Source organism: Vigna angularis, chromosome 6 (genome assembly GCF_016808095.1).
Source record: "Vigna angularis cultivar LongXiaoDou No.4 chromosome 6, ASM1680809v1, whole genome shotgun sequence".
Classification (NCBI taxonomy): domain Eukaryota; kingdom Viridiplantae; phylum Streptophyta; class Magnoliopsida; order Fabales; family Fabaceae; genus Vigna; species Vigna angularis.
The window spans coordinates 36,005,980-36,023,540 of NC_068975.1; the positions used below are offsets into that span (position 1 = coordinate 36,005,980).

General features: G+C 35.6%; 3 protein-coding genes across 5 annotated transcripts; 2 read left to right on the forward strand and 1 right to left on the reverse strand.

Moving 5' to 3' along the window:
- The first annotated feature begins 281 nt into the window (after nt 1–281).
- LOC108343114 (G-type lectin S-receptor-like serine/threonine-protein kinase B120) lies at nt 282–4,234 on the forward strand. 3 transcript variants are annotated; one of them, XM_017581185.2, is made up of 7 exons: nt 282–1,820; nt 2,195–2,302; nt 2,432–2,661; nt 2,753–2,963; nt 3,081–3,318; nt 3,412–3,559; nt 3,722–4,234. In XM_017581185.2, the coding sequence occupies exons 1-7, from the start codon at nt 518–520 to the stop codon at nt 4,022–4,024; spliced, it is 2,541 nt and encodes an 846-aa protein (XP_017436674.1). In that variant the 5' UTR covers nt 282–517; the 3' UTR covers nt 4,025–4,234. The 3 variants fall into 3 exon arrangements, with proteins under 3 accessions (XP_017436674.1, XP_052734868.1, XP_017436673.1); XM_017581184.2 differs by having other exon boundaries at nt 283–1,820; nt 2,420–2,661; XM_052878908.1 differs by lacking the exon at nt 2,195–2,302 and having other exon boundaries at nt 2,420–2,661.
- A 2,883-nt stretch (nt 4,235–7,117) lies between these two features.
- On the forward strand, nt 7,118–12,122 carry LOC108342168 (receptor-like serine/threonine-protein kinase SD1-8). The gene is made up of 7 exons (XM_017579889.2): nt 7,118–8,690; nt 10,277–10,429; nt 10,522–10,712; nt 10,792–11,002; nt 11,103–11,340; nt 11,425–11,575; nt 11,651–12,122. The coding sequence occupies exons 1-7, from the start codon at nt 7,424–7,426 to the stop codon at nt 11,960–11,962; spliced, it is 2,523 nt and encodes an 840-aa protein (XP_017435378.1). The 5' UTR covers nt 7,118–7,423; the 3' UTR covers nt 11,963–12,122.
- Nucleotides 12,123–13,400: 1,278 nt separating this feature from the next.
- Nucleotides 13,401–17,168, reverse strand: LOC108341704 (receptor-like serine/threonine-protein kinase SD1-8). The gene is made up of 7 exons (XM_052878909.1): nt 15,844–17,168; nt 15,393–15,524; nt 14,892–15,028; nt 14,609–14,819; nt 14,206–14,443; nt 13,946–14,102; nt 13,401–13,825 (listed from the first exon to the last, which is right to left on the reverse strand). The coding sequence occupies exons 1-7, from the start codon at nt 16,730–16,732 to the stop codon at nt 13,520–13,522; spliced, it is 2,070 nt and encodes a 689-aa protein (XP_052734869.1). The 5' UTR covers nt 16,733–17,168; the 3' UTR covers nt 13,401–13,519.
- Nucleotides 17,169–17,561: the final 393 nt, after the last annotated feature.

Sequence of the window (17,561 nt, forward strand, 5' to 3'; positions counted from 1 at the left end):
TGCAGTGGAAGCCATTAAAGTCAATTATTAATACAAGTTACTGCATCACTGTTGTTCTTCAGTGCAGTATCTTTTATTTGTTTATTTACTAAAAAAAAATTTCATACAGTGTTGTTTTTTTTATTAATTTATTATTCATTTGTAATATTCTAAATCTAATAAAAAATAATACATGTGTTATGTAAGGTACAATTACCCTTATTTATTATTTATTATTTTCTTGGGAGGAAAAAAAACAAAAAATAAATGAGACACAAAGGGTATTGGGTTCTTTTTTTCAACGCTTTCTCCAATCTGGGAGCCGTGTCTTCAACAACCACAACACAAACGTGTCTTCTTCTCAAAATCAAATCGGCTCTTATTCTCTCCGGTCAAATAAATACATTTCGTCTTCTCTTTCTTTTTTTCATGTCACCACAGTCACACCCACTATCTCTTCCCCCCAAAGCTAAAAACACAATCCTATCCTTTATGCTTTCACTACTCCCATTCCGTCACCGCAACAGCTTATAACACTATGGCGGCGATGTCCATCTCCGTCTTCTTTCTCTTCTCTTTCATCTCTTTTCACCATATGTATTCCTTGGCGGCAAGTTCAGAGATCATTATCACACAGGAAGTCGTTATCAGGGACGAGGGGCTTGAGACATTGGTGTCTGAAGAGCTCAACTTCACCTTGGGTTTCTTCAGTTCGGACAACTCCTCTTCCCGCTACGTCGGAATTTGGTACCACAGCATTCCCGCGACACCTGTTATATGGGTCGCAAACGGCGACAAACCCATCAACGGCACAGGAGGATCCATCACTATTGCGAATGACGGCAACCTCGTAGTCCACGATGGAGCCAAGAACCTTGTCTGGTCCACCCAAGTTTCCATCGATAGCAGCACCAAAAACTGCTCGGCGAAGCTTCGTGAAACTGGTAACCTCGTTCTCTCATGCGAAAGGAAAGACTTGTGGCAAAGCTTTGAGAATCCAACGGATACATTCATGCCTGGTATGAGGGTTCCAGTGGGGGCTTCAACTGGGAATAGTAGTGGCTATGTGTTCACTTCATGGAAATCGTCAACGGATCCTTCGAAGGGAAACTACACCATGGGGGTGGATCCTAAAGGGTTACCTCAGATAGTGGTTTGGGAAGGAGACAAAAGAAGATGGAGGACGGGGTATTGGGATGGTATAATGTTTGAAGGGGTGTCTATAGCAGGAAATTATCTTTACGGTTTTATGCTTAATGGGGATGGTAAAGGAGGTAGGTATTTCATATATAACCCCGGCACTGATAAGGTGAGGTTTCAAGTTGGGTGGGACGGCTATGAGAGAGAGTTCAGGTGGAATGAGGATGAGAAACGTTGGGATGTGGTTCAGAGAGGGCCTTCGCATGAGTGTGAGGTTTACAACAAGTGTGGGAGTTTCGCGGCGTGTGATATGGCCACTTCGAATTCACCTGTTTGTACTTGCATACGAGGTTTTGAACCGAAGAACAGGGATCAGTGGGGTAAGGGGAACTGGTCGGGTGGGTGTACGAGGATGACTCCACTCAAGGCTCAGAGGGAGAATGTTACTTCCGCTGACACTACTCAGGTTAGCGTCGGAGAGGATAAGTTCTTGGAGCTTAGTTCTATGAGGTTGCCGGATTTCGCAAGTGTGGTTGGCACGAATGATTGTCAGAAAGTGTGTTTGAACGATGATTCTTGTACGGCATATGCCAATGTTAATGGAATAGGGTGCATGGTGTGGAATGTCGATTTGGTTGACATTCAACATTATGGTACTAGAGGAAATACACTCAATATCCGTCTCGCTCATTCTGATTTAGGTAAGGTAATTAATCCATTATTTTTGTTTTCAAAATTAGCATTTCAAATTTAATTTGCATTTATCAGTACAAATGTTTCATGTGTGGTCTCACATGAAGAAAACTTGACTGTATTCATCCTGTTTCTATCTTGTTTCCAACATTTAAACCAATTTATATTGCGAAAAGGAAAATAAAATAGTAGAATGACAAATCTTGGTTGAACTTGTATTTCAGCTAATTAGCCATCTCAAATTCTAAATCACTAAGATACGTTGATTTTTATTGTCTGTGAAGATGATGAGAAGCAAATAATCTTTTTAAATTTCTCACAAGCTTCTATGATAGTCAAGTTCTAATAACTTGTATGACTTTTGTATCTTCAAATTATACAGATGGAGGTAAAAAGAACATGATTGCGATAATATCTGCTGTTGTGGCGGGGTTAATCTGCCTAGGAATCATTGTATGGCTGGTGTATAGATTCAAGGGAAAACTTAAAGGTTAAAAATTCATAATTCATCTCCCCAGATTCTATTATTTTTTATCAGATATTTGACGACAAAGCTGTCCGATGCTATTATTGGTATTGACTTGCCTGCTTTACGTGTTATTTGTAGTTCTGCCTACAGTTTCCTCAGCTTCTTGTTGCAAGAATAGTGATGTACTGCCAGTTTATGATGGAAGCAGGAGCAGAGACATGTCAGCAGAATTTTCAGGATCAGCTGATCATAGTTTGGAGGGGAGCCAGCTAAGCGGGCCAGAATTTCCACTTTTCAATTTCAGTTGCATTTCAATAGCCACAAACAATTTCTCAGAAGAAAATAAGCTTGGCAAAGGTGGCTTTGGACCTGTATACAAGGTAAATATGCTTCTGTAAAGCCCATCTTTTTAGTAATAAAAACAGGCTTTTCTAAAATGTAATGGAAAAAACGATTTGCTCTATTCACCAGGGAAAGCTTCCAGGCGGAGAACAAATAGCTGTTAAGAGGCTTTCAAGACGGTCTGGTCAAGGCTTAGAGGAGTTCAAGAATGAAATGATGCTGATAGCCAAACTACAGCACCGAAATCTGGTTAGACTAATGGGTTGTAGTATTCAAGGGGAAGAGAAGTTGCTGGTGTATGAATACATGCCAAACAAAAGCTTGGATTGTTTTTTATTTGGTATGTTTCTTCACATTAACCCCGTCAATTTCCTTACGCATTTTAAATTAACATGAAAAGAGACTATTTGGTTCATTTTCTTAACATTTGTGCATTTTCTGGTATACATAATGACAGATCCATTCAAACAAACACAACTAGATTGGAGAAGACGGTTTGAAATCATTGAAGGCATTGCAAGAGGATTGCTCTACCTGCACCGAGATTCAAGACTTAGAATAATTCATCGAGATTTAAAAGCGAGTAACATTTTGCTGGATGAAAACATGAACCCAAAGATATCAGACTTTGGATTGGCTAGGATATTTGGTGGGAACCAGAATGAAGCCAATACAAACAGAGTAGTTGGTACATAGTAAGTATGCTTTGATTTTACTTCTAAGTTAAGTCATCCACTTGTTAATTCTTGCTTGGACCGGGCTAATCTTAATCCATAACTCTGCTGCAGTGGTTATATGGCCCCTGAGTATGCAATGGAAGGTCTGTTTTCTGTCAAATCGGATGTATATAGTTTTGGTGTATTACTACTAGAAATTTTGAGTGGCCGCAGAAACACCAGTTTTCGACACTCTGATGACTCCAGCCTCATAGGATATGTGAGTATCTATCTCCTATTGAACTTTTTTGGTTATCAACGTGAATTCTTTGTTTTGCTGAAATATCTAACATGTCTAGAAAAACTAATTTGAAAATTTTGAGAGTTGCAACATTTTTATCACTAAGTTTACTGAAATGCCGATGTATTTATGATGATGTAGGCGTGGCATCTTTGGAATGAACAGAGAGCAATGGAGCTAATCGATCCATGCATTCGTGATTGTAGTCCTAAAATCAGAGCTTTGAGATGCATACACATAGGGATGTTATGTGTGCAAGATTCAGCAGCTCATAGACCAAACATGTCAGCGGTGGTGTTGATGCTGGAAAGTGAAGCAACAACTCTTCCCACGCCTACGCAACCTTTGATTACTTCCATGAGGAGAACTGAGGACAGACAATTTTACATGGAAGGTCTTGATGTTTCAAATGATTTGACAGTCACAATGGTGGTAGGGAGATAGAAATCGAATCCTTCCCTTTCCGTGCCGGTTTTGTTTCCAATTCTCTGTCACACTTAAAGCGTAAATATGGCTCTCTTTTTTCCTTTTTGGCTCTACTGAAATTAAATTACAGTATACCCTTAAAATTTGAATCCCCTGTATATGTCACGTAAAAACAAGACAAATCTGGTCTATTAATGTTTATAGAAGTACTTACGAATTATTGATGAATGAGATTCTGATTTCGACAGTAAGATTCATGTCCAGATCCTTGTGAAACATAAGGCCAAAGTTGATGACCTACATCAATCATTGTTTGCAGGTTAGGCAAGTGTGGCATAGAAAAACTAGTTTCACATTATAAAAAGTGGTCAATTTGGTGCTAGGTGTAGTACAATCTTGGAGGACAATATCATAATTTTTGTGCGTCTTTCACATGCATAAAATAAATCCGGAATTTCTGGCACATAAAAGTCGTCAACAGACTGCTCTTTTCTCAATTGCAGGATATTTTCTTTACTTCTTTAATTTATATAAAAGTATATTTTTCCATTAAAAAAATTTTGATGTTGCATATAATTAATTCATTAAAGTTCAAGAAGTGCATGTGGAAATCATGTTAAAAAAGTGTTGGAATATATGTTTGAGTTTTGTATCCACGCTTTCTCTAATGGCTGATTGATTAGGACATACCAACGACGTGTTTGAAGGGAACAAATTCATGAATTTTCCCTCTCCATCCAATATTATTGAACTTGCTATCACTTTCTTCAAACAAAAACTTCATTCGACAGAACCTTCTTGCAAATTACATGATGTTCAAATCTCCTACCCCATCATGGTCAAGTTTCAACCCCTTTTCGTCACGACGATCTAGAACCAAAATTTGTCTATACGCAAACAAAATTATTTACTGCATTTCAATTACGTAATCATCCAAGCACAAAATATTTTGTCCTCACTCGATACCTATTTCATGGATTTCAATGACGTAAACATTACAAGTGGCCGAAACAAAAAACATAACTTCACTCAAGTCTTAACGTTTGAAACTCGCCAGCAGTAACTAAAGACCAAGTAAAGAAAATTACACTTACATCTTTATTAATTTTAAGAATAATGATACTTCGACAACATTTTAACACCAACGTGTCATTCTGTAATTGGTCCATGTTGGTATTTATGATTATTATTATTGATTGTGGAGTAATTTTGAACCTATCACATAATGACACTTAAATGACATAATGACACTTAAATGATGTTAAAATATTATTAAAAAAATATTGTCAAAATATCATTATTGTACTTCTAAACAAGAGTTATGTTAGGTGATACTCTTATTTTTAAAACATTAAAATAAACATTCACGTTTTTATACTTTAATAAACTGAAAATTATACCATTTATAAATTTTAAATAAATATATGCTTTCATTATATATAAAATAAATAACATTCATCTTTCTTGTACTATTTAGTGATATGACATTTAATTCTATTATTTTTTATTTATAACAGTTAATGTATTTATTGGATTTAATAATGTAATGATGAAGCATGTATAACATTCCTGTAAATTTTTTTTAATAAAATTTATGTATTCAAATATTTTAAATTAAAAAAAATATGTGTTGATCCAGTACATAATAATTACAATCGTGATTTTAATTTCATGATTTCTCTTAATCTAGTTTAAATTCCTCTAGTATAATGTCTATTCTTTGATTCGTAATATAAACAGTAAACTTTGACCTATCTCTAATTGTATCCTAAATCTTAAATACTAATCCAAAATATAAACTCTAACCTTGATCCTAATTTTTAAACCAAAAATCCTAACCAACTAAATGTTTTTTATTTTTATTTATTGTGAGACTTCGTTAAATTCCTACAATATCCTTACTAAGTATATAAGTCTCTTTACTTATATACTAGTTATTTTAGTTATTTTTAGTCTATGTGAAATTTCAAACTCACGTTTAATTATCATAGCTCTTCCTAAATATCATCTTACTAATTTTTTTTATCCAATGTAGGGCTTCAATGAATTATAACAATCTTTCCACAATTGATTTTTGAGTTGCTTTTAATTTCATACTAATCTTCTTACTCATTTTTACTTAACGTGGGCGTTCATATTAAAAAATTTTCATACAAAGTTTTAGTCATTATACTTATATATTAGATATCTTACCTATCTTTACCCTAACATTACCATTTTCTCCCTATATTTATTGTAGTCATTTTTATCCTGAACTTATTAAACTTATTGTAGTCATTTTTATCTTGAACACTAACTCTAACCGTTTCTACTTATACAGTAGTCAACTTACTCAATTTCATCATACATGAGAGTTTAGACTCAAGTTTAGTCGTATCAATTTTTGTTTTTCTAGATTTATCCACTAATGTACAAGTTAATTTAATTATATTTACCTTTTCACTAAACTCTAAATTTGAAACTCTAAACTTTAACCATAACTCTTACCCTACATGTCAAGTTTATTTTTACATTTTTTAATAATTTTACTTAGTTGCACATGTCTCGTTTAGATGATCAAATATTTTATTGCTATACATTTAAAACTTGAAAACGTATTTTTATGACTTATAACTTTTTAATTTTTTTAATTTTATTGTAGAATTTTAAAAGAATTATATTAAATACCACTACGTTTGAAGAAAAAAAAAATTTAAGGCTTAATAGTAGTATTAGCATGCTTTTGTTGGAATCCGCTGTCAGTTTTTTGTGGTAAAAGAAGGCAACATAGATTTGGTGACCTAATTGGGCCGCCGCTAGTTTCACATTTGGAAGAACAAAACGTCATCCACCCAACCCAAAACTAAATCACAGTTACCTTTCTGTATTAATTATTATACTCTATCATCCACTCACCCTTTTTTACACCTGAAAGAACGTATAAAGTGAATATGATCAATTCATAACAAATATTAACCAGTATTCTAAAAATAACAGTGTTTGAAAAGAGAAAAGATCATAAAAAGTCCTTACTTCAGGCAAAAAAAATAAATAAAAAATCAAATATTTAATGTGTGATGTTTTTCATAAATCAACTCTTGCATGATTCTGTGGTGATTGATGAAGTGAAAAAGGAAAAACGTACGCAAGAAGAGGCGGTCGTGAGATGAGTCTTTGGAATGGCTAACCATATTCAGACTGTTGACTGATAAAAAAACAGAGTCGCATAAAAGAGCGACTCTGCTTCTCTTTTCAGATTTGGGAAAGCGAAACCTTATTCAACGGAGAAACAACATAGACCAACAAGAAAGAATGCCAATGCCGGGTTCAATTTGGTTTTCTTAGTTTCCTCACTACCCCACACAATACCAAAACTATGAAACTTGTATTTCTCTTCCTTACCAAACACTTCATCAACTCTCCCTCTGCAAACATAACATGCCAGGTTTAGTATTCTTTCTCTTTTGGTTCTTGGCATCACACATCACAATTTCATTCTCCTCAGACACCTTAACCTCAACGCAAACTCTTCTAACCAACCAAACCCTGGTATCACCAAGCCAAGTCTTCGCTCTGGGCTTCTTCTCCGGGATCAATTCCTCTTGGTACTTAGGCATATGGTACAACAACATCAGCAACGGACCCATAGTATGGGTTGCCAACAGAGACAACCCTCTTCGCAACTCCACAGGATTTCTAACCATCGGAGAAAACAAAAACATGGTTCTAACAACTCCGTCAGGGGAATCTGTTTGGTCCTCCAATATCACCGAAGCCAACAACCCCATTCTTCAGCTCTTGGACACGGGAAATCTAGTTCTCAGAGAAGAAAACGTAACTGACCCCACAAACTATCTCTGGCAAAGCTTCGATTACCCAACAGACACACTCTTACCTGGGATGAAAATGGGGTGGAACCTAGACACTGGCGTGGAGAAACACATAACCTCGTGGAAAAGCGAAGGAAAAGACCCTTCGAGTGGAAATTACTCTTTCAAGATAGATCCTCGTGGGATACCAGAAATTTTCTTGTGGCGTGACGATAATATCATATACAGAAGTGGGCCTTGGAACGGCGAGAGATTCAGTGGGGTACCAGAGATGCAACCTGAAACTGACTCCATCACGTTTAGTTTTTCATACGATAACCATGGTGTGTACTATTCCTTCTCCATTGGGAACAGTTCTATTCTGTCGAGGCTAGTTGTGACTTCGGGTGCCGATCAACTTCAGCGTCTTACTTGGGTGCCAAGCAGCAACACATGGACCAAGTTTTGGTATGCACCTAAGGATCAGTGCGATGATTACAAAGCGTGCGGTTCTTATGGTTTGTGTGACAGCAACGCCTCGCCGGTTTGCACTTGTATGAGAGGGTTCAGTCCGAAGAACCAGCAGGCGTGGAATTTGAGAGACGGATCTGATGGGTGTGTGAGGAACACGAATTTGGATTGTGGGAGTGACAAGTTTTTGCATGTGGAGGACGTGAAGTTGCCAGAGACAAGTATTGTGTTTTCGAACAGGAGCATGAACCTAGAAGAGTGTAAAGATTGGTGTCGCAGGAATTGTTCTTGCACTGCTTATGCCAACATTGAGGTCACAAACGGAGGAACCGGGTGTGTTACGTGGAGTGGTGAACTCATAGACATGAGGCAGTATGCTTCGGGTGGACAAGATCTCTTTGTCAGAATAGCAGCTTCTGATGCAGGTACCACCTACATACTAAACATTATTTAACATTTTTCACCGCTATTTATTTGCTTTTATTATTTTAAACACTGTTTAGGAAAACCAAACAGTACTTAATAATGACAAAATTTATGCTTACTTATTCATCTGTTTTATTAAACAATTGTTTCTGTTCTGTCTTCCAATCTTCCATACTCTGTTTCATACCAATTTGGTCGACTGAATTCGAATCGATTGAATGTTGAAACATTTTGAAAGGTCATTTTGACATTAAGCACCTAAACCTGAATGAACGAAAATTTGGAAATTATCTAGACAGATCTTTTGGAATTAAATTTTAGGAGGATTTTTTGTTCAATTTCTTGGTGCCGCCCTAAACTTGTTTCACGTGTGACGTGGCTTCTGACCAAGGGTAGGAAAAAAAGAGAGGTATTTGTCTACAGTGGAAATATGAACGAATTGCATTTCTTCATCACCTTTTTCATTCCAGTGGTTGGGTGACCTAACTAAATAAATTCGAATTCTCTATTTTTTCCAGATATTTTTGGCTCACGCCACTTTATTAAAGTACTATTTTTCTAGAATTTGCTGGGCCCACTCACTTTTCTCATATGGGCCCTTAGGAAATGGTGCGTTGTGGGCCGGCGTTTTTGACTCCTTACGTTTTCTTCTGGGCGCCACCGGATGCTATGTTCTTTTCTCAGTCAATGCCTATATCACATTTATCACATCTTCTTTTCGACAATATTAAAACATTTACGATTTCTTTTTCCGAAATTTGCATTTTAATGTTATTGTGTACGAAATTAAGCACGAGATGGATGGAGAGAATAGTACTGTTGATACAACTTACAAGCATGGAATAATTTTAACTACATAAAATCTGGCCGCATTGATATTCTTAGTTTAAAACTTTGTAGCAAGAAATGTCATTGATTGAATTTATTTCACAACTAATTCTGCCTATTGTTCATGCTTGAATATGGGAAGCGAAGTGGAGAGATTGAATATGATTAGGCAATGGGAAAAGAGGGTCCTGGATCATGCTAAATTCATAGGTTGGTAGGTCTTGGAAAGTGAGGTGTGAAAATTCAAAAAAGATAAGGATCTGGTTTATTAATGAGTATCATCTGCACTGTGGTGGGACTCAAACTTATATTTATACATTTTGGTGGGAAGCATTTCAAGCTGCATGTCTACATCAAAGCAAGCAAAATTCTCTTACTTTTCTTAACCTTTTTGTGAATGTGTTTTCAATGATTCATTTTGTAAGGGAAATAAAAAAATGTACAATAGAAAACTAAGCTAATTTCATCAGTCTCCTTGAACTGAATTTCTGTAGCTAATCTGACAAGTTACATTTCTGCTTGAGTTTAATTCAGACACACTAATGTTCCCTTGAACACAGTAAATAATGGTGTCACATTTTTTTCAACGAGCTTGTAGGTTTTCCAAGTGACATAATTTTCTGTCTTGAATATTTTAGTTATGTAGTCATCATCTATTTTTTACTTTTGCTAGTATTTACACTGCAAAACCTATTTTGTTCCACTTAGAACAAATACTAAGTGGATAAATGTACTAAAAGAAACCTATCTTTCACAGAGGACACTGCAGATGGGTCTCAAAAGTCAAACCATATCGGAGAGATTATAGGAATTACAATTTCTGCTGCGGTAGTAATTGTGGGACTGGTTGTGATTTACTGGAAGAAGAGGAAAGTGTTAGGTATATCGAATGTGAAGACTACCCCCAGAGGTAATGTTTTTCTCCACGTAAAGTGAAGTAAATATGGTATACACGCTGTTGTGGTAGATGATCATCCATTCTTGTTCTTGCCACAAAACCAGGTTCTTTCCAAAGAAGTAGAGAATTGCTGACAAGTGACGGGGTACTTTCAACTAACAGAGAAAACTCTGGAGAAAGGAACATGGATGACATAGAGTTGCCAATGTTTGATTTTAAAACCTTAGCAATGGCCACAAACAACTTCTCAGAAGCAAATAAACTTGGACAAGGAGGGTTTGGTATTGTTTACAGGGTAGGTTTGTTTTTTATAGCTTCCATAATAATCGATACAGAAAACCTTATACTAATAGGAGTGCTTGTGTGGCTAGCAGGGAAGGCTGATGGACGGCCGTGATATTGCAGTGAAGAGGTTATCAAAAAACTCATCGCAAGGAGCTGAAGAATTTAAGAATGAGGCCAAGTTAATTGTCAGACTTCAACATCGAAATCTTGTTCGGCTCTTTGGATGCTGCGTTGAGATGGATGAGAAGTTGCTAGTGTATGAGTACATGGAAAACAGAAGCCTTTATTCCATTTTGTTTGGTATGTATTTTTAACATTCTACACCTGAGATTTTTTGTTTTTTCAATGCATGCATGTTTTTGCGTAATCTGGTCTTATTTTTATATCTAAATGCTTTCAGACGAAGCCAAAAAACCCATGTTGGACTGGAACAGACGCTACAACATTATATGTGGTACAGCTAGAGGCCTACTTTATCTGCACCATGATTCCAGACTCAGGATTATCCACAGGGATCTCAAGGCAAGCAACGTTCTACTTGACAGTGAAATGAACCCAAAGATATCAGACTTTGGGATGGCCAGACTTTTTGGCGCGAATCAGACAGAAGGAAACACACTAAGAGTTGTTGGAACATAGTGAGTATCACTTCATTGCAAACGTTACTCTCTGCAAGACCAAATATACCGACCTTATTATTTGTATATTTTTCTCATGGACAGTGGTTACATGTCTCCTGAATATGCTATGGACGGAACCTTCTCGGTGAAATCTGATGTTTTTAGTTTTGGAGTGCTAGCGCTGGAAATTATAACTGGGAAGAAAAATAGAGGATTCTATTACTCAAACGATGACATGAATCTTCTAGGGCATGTAAGTGAGAGTATACTTAGTTGATAGTATCAAGTTCTGTTAATAAACAATTGATGGTACTTTTTATTTTTGCAGGCATGGAGACACTGGAGAGATGGCAGTGCATTGGAACTTGTTGATTCATCAATTGGCGATTCGTATTCAGCATCTGAAGTTCTCAGATGCATACACGTTGGACTCTTGTGTGTCCAAGAACGTGCAGAAGACAGGCCAACAATGTCTTCAGTGATGTTGATGCTGAGTAGTGAATCTTCGTTAATGCCACAACCCAGAAACCCTGGATTTTCCTTAGGGAAGAATCCTGCGGAGATTGATTCTAGTTCAAGTAAGCAAGATGAATCATGGAGTGTGAACCAAGTTACAGTCACATTGCTAGATGCTAGGTAGTTAGAAGAAGCATAGCATCACCTAGCACATTTGTACATAAATATTATCCTGTAAATTTACCTTCATATCTGATAGTTGCGGCATCTTTGAGATCTACTTTTTGATCTTGTTTTGGTGTAATATGCAAGAGATACAGTGAAAACCACACTACTTACTTTAAGAGCTTGAGCTTACTTTTTGCCGTTAATTCTTACTTCTAACCAAATGGTCGTTAAGAAAAATAAACAGCCAATAAATTTACTTACGTTAAATAAACAATTTAATATCATAAAATCACAATTCAATCATTTAAATAAAATAAATAAATTTTGATTTTAACGCTTTTTAAAACAACATCACTCACAGTTCCAGGGATGAAGAAGAATGAGGTTATCATGTTTCAAACTTTGTTGGAAGATTTTAGTATATACTATTGAGATGTGGTGATTAAAAGTTATAAAAAAAATGTGACAGATGAAAAACTTTATATATTTTAAAAATAGACTTCCTGCAAAAAATAAAAAATAAAAAATCTCGAGGAATAAAATAAAGTTTGCGATTTGAAACATTGAAGTCTAAAAATCTAATATTGAATGACTCCGTCAAAATCAGACTTATTTTTTCCCTTCATAAATTATTAAAATAGTTGACAACGATTCAAATTGATTTGATGATAACTTGGTGTAATTGACTATTACTTTGAACTTTAAAAGTAATATCTAATTTATTCAATCACAACGACTATGCTTCAATTATGTATATAAGAAATTGTTCGTATGAGAAATTCATGGTATAATGTAAGTTTGAAAAACTTACTAGAACAATGATTCTCAATCCCTTAAATAAAATTTTATTGGATAATCAAGTTTGAAAATGTTGTCTTATATTTTCTCGAACTTCTCCTGAATAGGAAATTAGTTAGTTATTGAGCTTCAACCAAGGATTAGAATTGAATATGCGATTATGCAATTTCGGTAAATTTAGGGATTAATAATTAACTTTGTTTGATAAATATAAATAATTATGAAAAGAATAAAATATTAGGATTGTTGTAATAAATTTCCGTCTAAAATTTTGATGTAATAAATTTATCAATAATTTTTTTTATATATTCTTTTTTTATTAATGTGAGACTTAAATTCATATTAAACTAAGAGAAACTAATCTTAATATTTTAATATCATTAAGAATCTTCTTAATATATGTTAATTGCTATATTATATTCAACAAGAGTTAATAAAAGTTCATTCAATTGATGATCAAGACATTATTGGAAAATGAAAAACCATTTTACTAATTCAGAATTCTTAGTCTTTTTATATTTGGGGTAACAAACATTGTGAAGTGGGAAAGTGTTTTCCTTTCATTAATGAACAGTGGTAGGAATTGATCTGTTTAACTTGATTTAGGAATACGAAAAAAAAAAAACAAAACAGAAAATAAGTTATTCTGTTGGGACTTTATGTCATGCAGCTACAGCTAAGTGGTTTTTCTTTGACAAAATAGAACCAATCAGCCGAAAACCTTTTTCTGACCAACAATGTTGCCAGGAAAATTGCAATACAAGTAAGTTAGCCACTAACTTCGAGCTTCTAATAGAGTTATAGTCATAGCATTGTTACTAAAACTCTCATTCTCGCTGTACGCATGATGATACTCTGACTCTTCTTCAAAGAAACCAGTTTTCTTTGGTTGGGGAAGAACAATGCTTTCATTGCTCAACATAAAAACAACAGAAGACATAGTTGGTCTATCTTCAGGTAACTTTTGAACACACAAGAGACCAACTTGCAGACACCTTAGTAATTCTGATGGAACCACTGTAAGGTCTAAATTAACATCCATAAATCCCACAGCTCGTCCATCTTTCCATAATGTCCATGCCTAGTTATTTTAAGAGAAGGTTAATACTGGTAAAAGTAAAGATATTATTACATAGAAAGATCAACAAGTGGCTTTTACAGTAAAGTCAACATATCAGGGCATGTAGTTAGTTTTGGTTACCTGCCCCATCAGATTGTGATCATGATCTGGATGCTTGACTTTGTAGTTACTACTTCTGATCCCGCTTAGTATCTCTAACACTATAACTCCGAAGCTATATACATCAGACTTCAGGGAAAGAATCCCGTTTACTGCATACTCATGAGGCATGTAACCACTGCATACATTATCAGCAAACAACTGATAGTACGAATTATATTATTTTTAGAAAAAAAATTATATTATCCTGAGTAAATCTCAGTATTCATCATAAAGCTTACATTGTCCCGGCAATCTCTTCTGTTGTTATTGAAGAATGATCTCCTTCAACGATGCGGGCCACACCAAAATCCGAAATTTTGGGGTTCAATTGGCTGTCTAGTAGGATGTTACTAGTTTTTAGATCCCTATGAATGATGGTTAGTTTTGAATCTTGGTGGAGATAAAGTAGTCCTCGTGCAATCCCAATGATAATTTCATATCGTTTCCTCCAGTTCAAAACTTTTCCTTGTATAGGATCTGAGAAAGATCAGATTAGCCATTACAGAACAGGTTATTTAAAGCAAAAGAGTATATATATATATATATATATATATATATATATATATATATATATATATGCTGGCAGAGCTTTTCAAAGTTGCAAATAAGGGGAACTACATAGTCTTGCAGTTGTGGTATTACCAAAAATGAAGTGGTCCAAGCTACTATTTGGCATGTATTCATATATCAGCATTCTTTCCTCTCTTTGAGTGCACCCTCCCAAAACACTCACAAGATTACGGTGTTGGAGTTTGGCTACCAATCCAACTTCATTCATAAACTCTGTGATGCCTTGTTTTGAGGTTTTTGATAGCCTTTTCACGGCTATTTCTTGTCCATTAGCCAATTTACCCTGATTTTAAGGTGACAGTTAAGTTGAAGAGGAGAAATAAAAACAAGCTTCTTAACGGAAAAAGAAGATTACCCTGTATACTGGGCCAAAACCACCTTCCCCGATCTTGTTCTCAACGGAAAAATTGTTTGTAGCAGCCAGAATAGTATCTATATCAAAAATAGGTGATGCTTGATCTTCATTTTGATTTCTGTGACTTGTGATTGTGACTGCAAGAAACAATGGGTAACTTATAGATATACTTAACCATCATGCATGTTTGATAACTATTTAATAAGAAAATAGTTTTGTTCTACCGCTCCAGTTAAACTTTGAAGCACCAAAAAAATAACGAGTCGCTAAGTTTTCTTGATCAGTTGATCATCTGAGCCCTAAGCTGAATATGTATTGAACCTTGAAATGATAATCATATCACAGTAAACTATAGCTATTATAGCAGTTTATTTTCTTTCTTCCTCTCAAATATAAATGTCCTTGTCCAACAAAGATAATAAATGGTTCTTGGATGGAAGAATTTGAAGTGAAAACATTTAATAATGTAAATAAACAAATTGAATTGCTTAAGAATCTTACCCGAACTAGTGCTTGTCCTCCGTTTTATATACTTCTTAGAAAGGTAGAAAATGATACAACAAAGAAGCAGTGCCACAGGTACCGAAATAATCAGTGCAATGTTTTTCCTTTTACTTGCATTAGCAGTGGACTCTTCACAAGAATCAAGCAGATGCTTAAGTTTCAGAACACGTATTTCTTCAAGAGAATGCATATGTAAACATATAAGAAAATTTAATCAAGAATACATTCTGTTAAAATGCTAATGAATGAATAACTTGTGTCTTCACTATATGTTACTGCTGTTTTCCTAGAACGAGGCAACAAATAGTTCAGATGAAGCCTGGATGAAAAATATTTCAGAAAAAGGCCAAGTACAGAGTTCTGAATTTTGTCTTACTCTTTCGTACCAAGATAGAGATGTTGTGAAGGTAAACATTACATGCCATGTTAAAACAGAACCCCTGCATACCTATTTCTGAAGCGGCTAACCTTAAATAAAGATCAAGTTGTACACCCTCTTCATTTATAAGCTTCCGAATGTCAGTCAAGTCCCCAAACCAGAGCAAGCATCCATGTGGCCCTTCATTCAAGGCTGAGTTTGCGTACGCCGTGCAGGAACAGTTCTTCAAGCACTCCACCTTGCATTCTTCAAGATTCATGCTTTCATTAGTCCAAAATTGCAACAACATGGGTAGTTTAACCCAGCTTAGTTTCTGAAACCTATCAACTTGTGTGCAGTTTAAGGGTGTTCTCCTGATGCACCCACCAGACCAGTTAAATGAATCCCAATCTTCCGGAGAATGTGGTGTAAACCCTTTCAAGCAATTGCAGTAAGCAGGAATATCCTTCATATTGCAAATACCGTTCACCCCACATGCTCCGTAGTTATCACAAAAGTCCTTTCTTGCCTCATGCATCAGAGTCCACTTAAAATTTTTGTTGTCCCAGATATATCTTTGAAGGAGTCCATCATCCTTCATCACATATCTTGACAATCTATCTCCAGGTTCATCCCAATACACTGCCACAGTGCTATTTACTGAAAGTTGTGGCTTGAAGGCTGTAATTCCCATAAAGGACAACCAATCATCCGAATTAAAACGGATGCCATCCCAAATTCCACTTCTGAATGTGATGTTCGTTCCCTGGCGGATTACCAACTCGGGAAATTCTATCTGGTCAAACCTGAAGGTAAAGTTTCCAGGAGAGGGGTCATTAGCACTCTTCCAAGAAGTCAAATATCTATTCATACGTAAGTTCTTATCCCAACCCAACATCAACCCAGGTAACATTGTGTCTGTTGGATTATCAAAGCTCTGCCATATGTAACCTTTAGAATCATGGTTCTTGCTATCCATCAACACAAAGTTTCCAGAATCCAACAGCTTTGCAATCGGTTCTTCGATTGAGCTTGATGAACTTGTAAACTATATTCTGTTACCTGCTCCATCAAAAAGTACAATATTACCATCAGCAGCAATGGTTAAATTTCCTCTGGAGTCGTTAAGTGGGATATCTCTGTTTGCTACCCAAACTATTGTTTGAGGGGTAATATTCTTGTACCATATCCCTATGTAGCGGCTCTTTGATGCTCCTGGAGTGAAGAATCCAAGAGAAAAATTCTGTCCAGGAGAAATGAGTTCTTGGCCATCTGCAATGGAAGATGTTGGAGTCAACGCATCGTCTGCACAAGACGTATTCTGAAGGATTGATATACAAGCATAAGCAAACATAATGATATCAAGTTTGTTCCATCTCACTCTCCTCTTGGTCATGTTTGGCAGCAAATTTCAAATGGCACAAAGCTGCACTTGCATTTCCAGTCATCTTTTAAAGCGAAGAGCTTTGACTTTTGAATAAACAAAAGTTCAAGTAGCTATATAAACTATTTCCTGGAATGGTCTTCTTATAAAATCCACTATGTTATGAATGGAAAGGACACGGTTCAAACAGCGAGTAGTTTTGTTGGTGTTAGATGATTAATGATTTTTATATTGAGAGTCGTTGAATGCATGTTTACTTGGCGAAGAAGACCTTTGAAAAGTTTTAAAATGAAAACGTTCTTCCTTCAGATATTCAGTTGCGTAATAAATTAATGTTTTCAAATTGAAACTTTGAACTTTCAAGTCTGAATATCTAATATTTTTTTCTGCATTGTCAAGCTCGAACTGATTAATTTTTCCCATA

Bases quoted from the DNA above. Each gene is read 5' to 3' on its own strand.
- LOC108343114 (XM_017581184.2), top strand. From the start codon at position 518: ATGGCGGCGATGTCCATCTCCGTCTTCTTTCTCTTCTCTTTCATCTCT. The intron at 2,662-2,752 runs GTAAATATGCTT...TCTATTCACCAG, and splicing joins GCTTTGGACCTGTATACAAG to GGAAAGCTTCCAGGCGGAGA. The intron at 2,964-3,080 runs GTATGTTTCTTC...ACATAATGACAG, and splicing joins CTTGGATTGTTTTTTATTTG to ATCCATTCAAACAAACACAA.
- LOC108342168 (XM_017579889.2), top strand. From the start codon at position 7,424: ATGCCAGGTTTAGTATTCTTTCTCTTTTGGTTCTTGGCATCACACATC. The intron at 8,691-10,276 runs GTACCACCTACA...TATCTTTCACAG, and splicing joins AATAGCAGCTTCTGATGCAG to AGGACACTGCAGATGGGTCT. The intron at 11,576-11,650 runs GTAAGTGAGAGT...TTATTTTTGCAG, and splicing joins ACATGAATCTTCTAGGGCAT to GCATGGAGACACTGGAGAGA.
- LOC108341704 (XM_052878909.1), bottom strand. From the start codon at position 16,732: ATGGATAGCAAGAACCATGATTCTAAAGGTTACATATGGCAGAGCTTT. The intron at 15,525-15,843 runs GTATGCAGGGGT...ATTCTTGTGAAG, and splicing joins GTTAGCCGCTTCAGAAATAG to AGTCCACTGCTAATGCAAGT. The intron at 15,029-15,392 runs GTAAGATTCTTA...TGTTTCTTGCAG, and splicing joins GAGGACAAGCACTAGTTCGG to TCACAATCACAAGTCACAGA.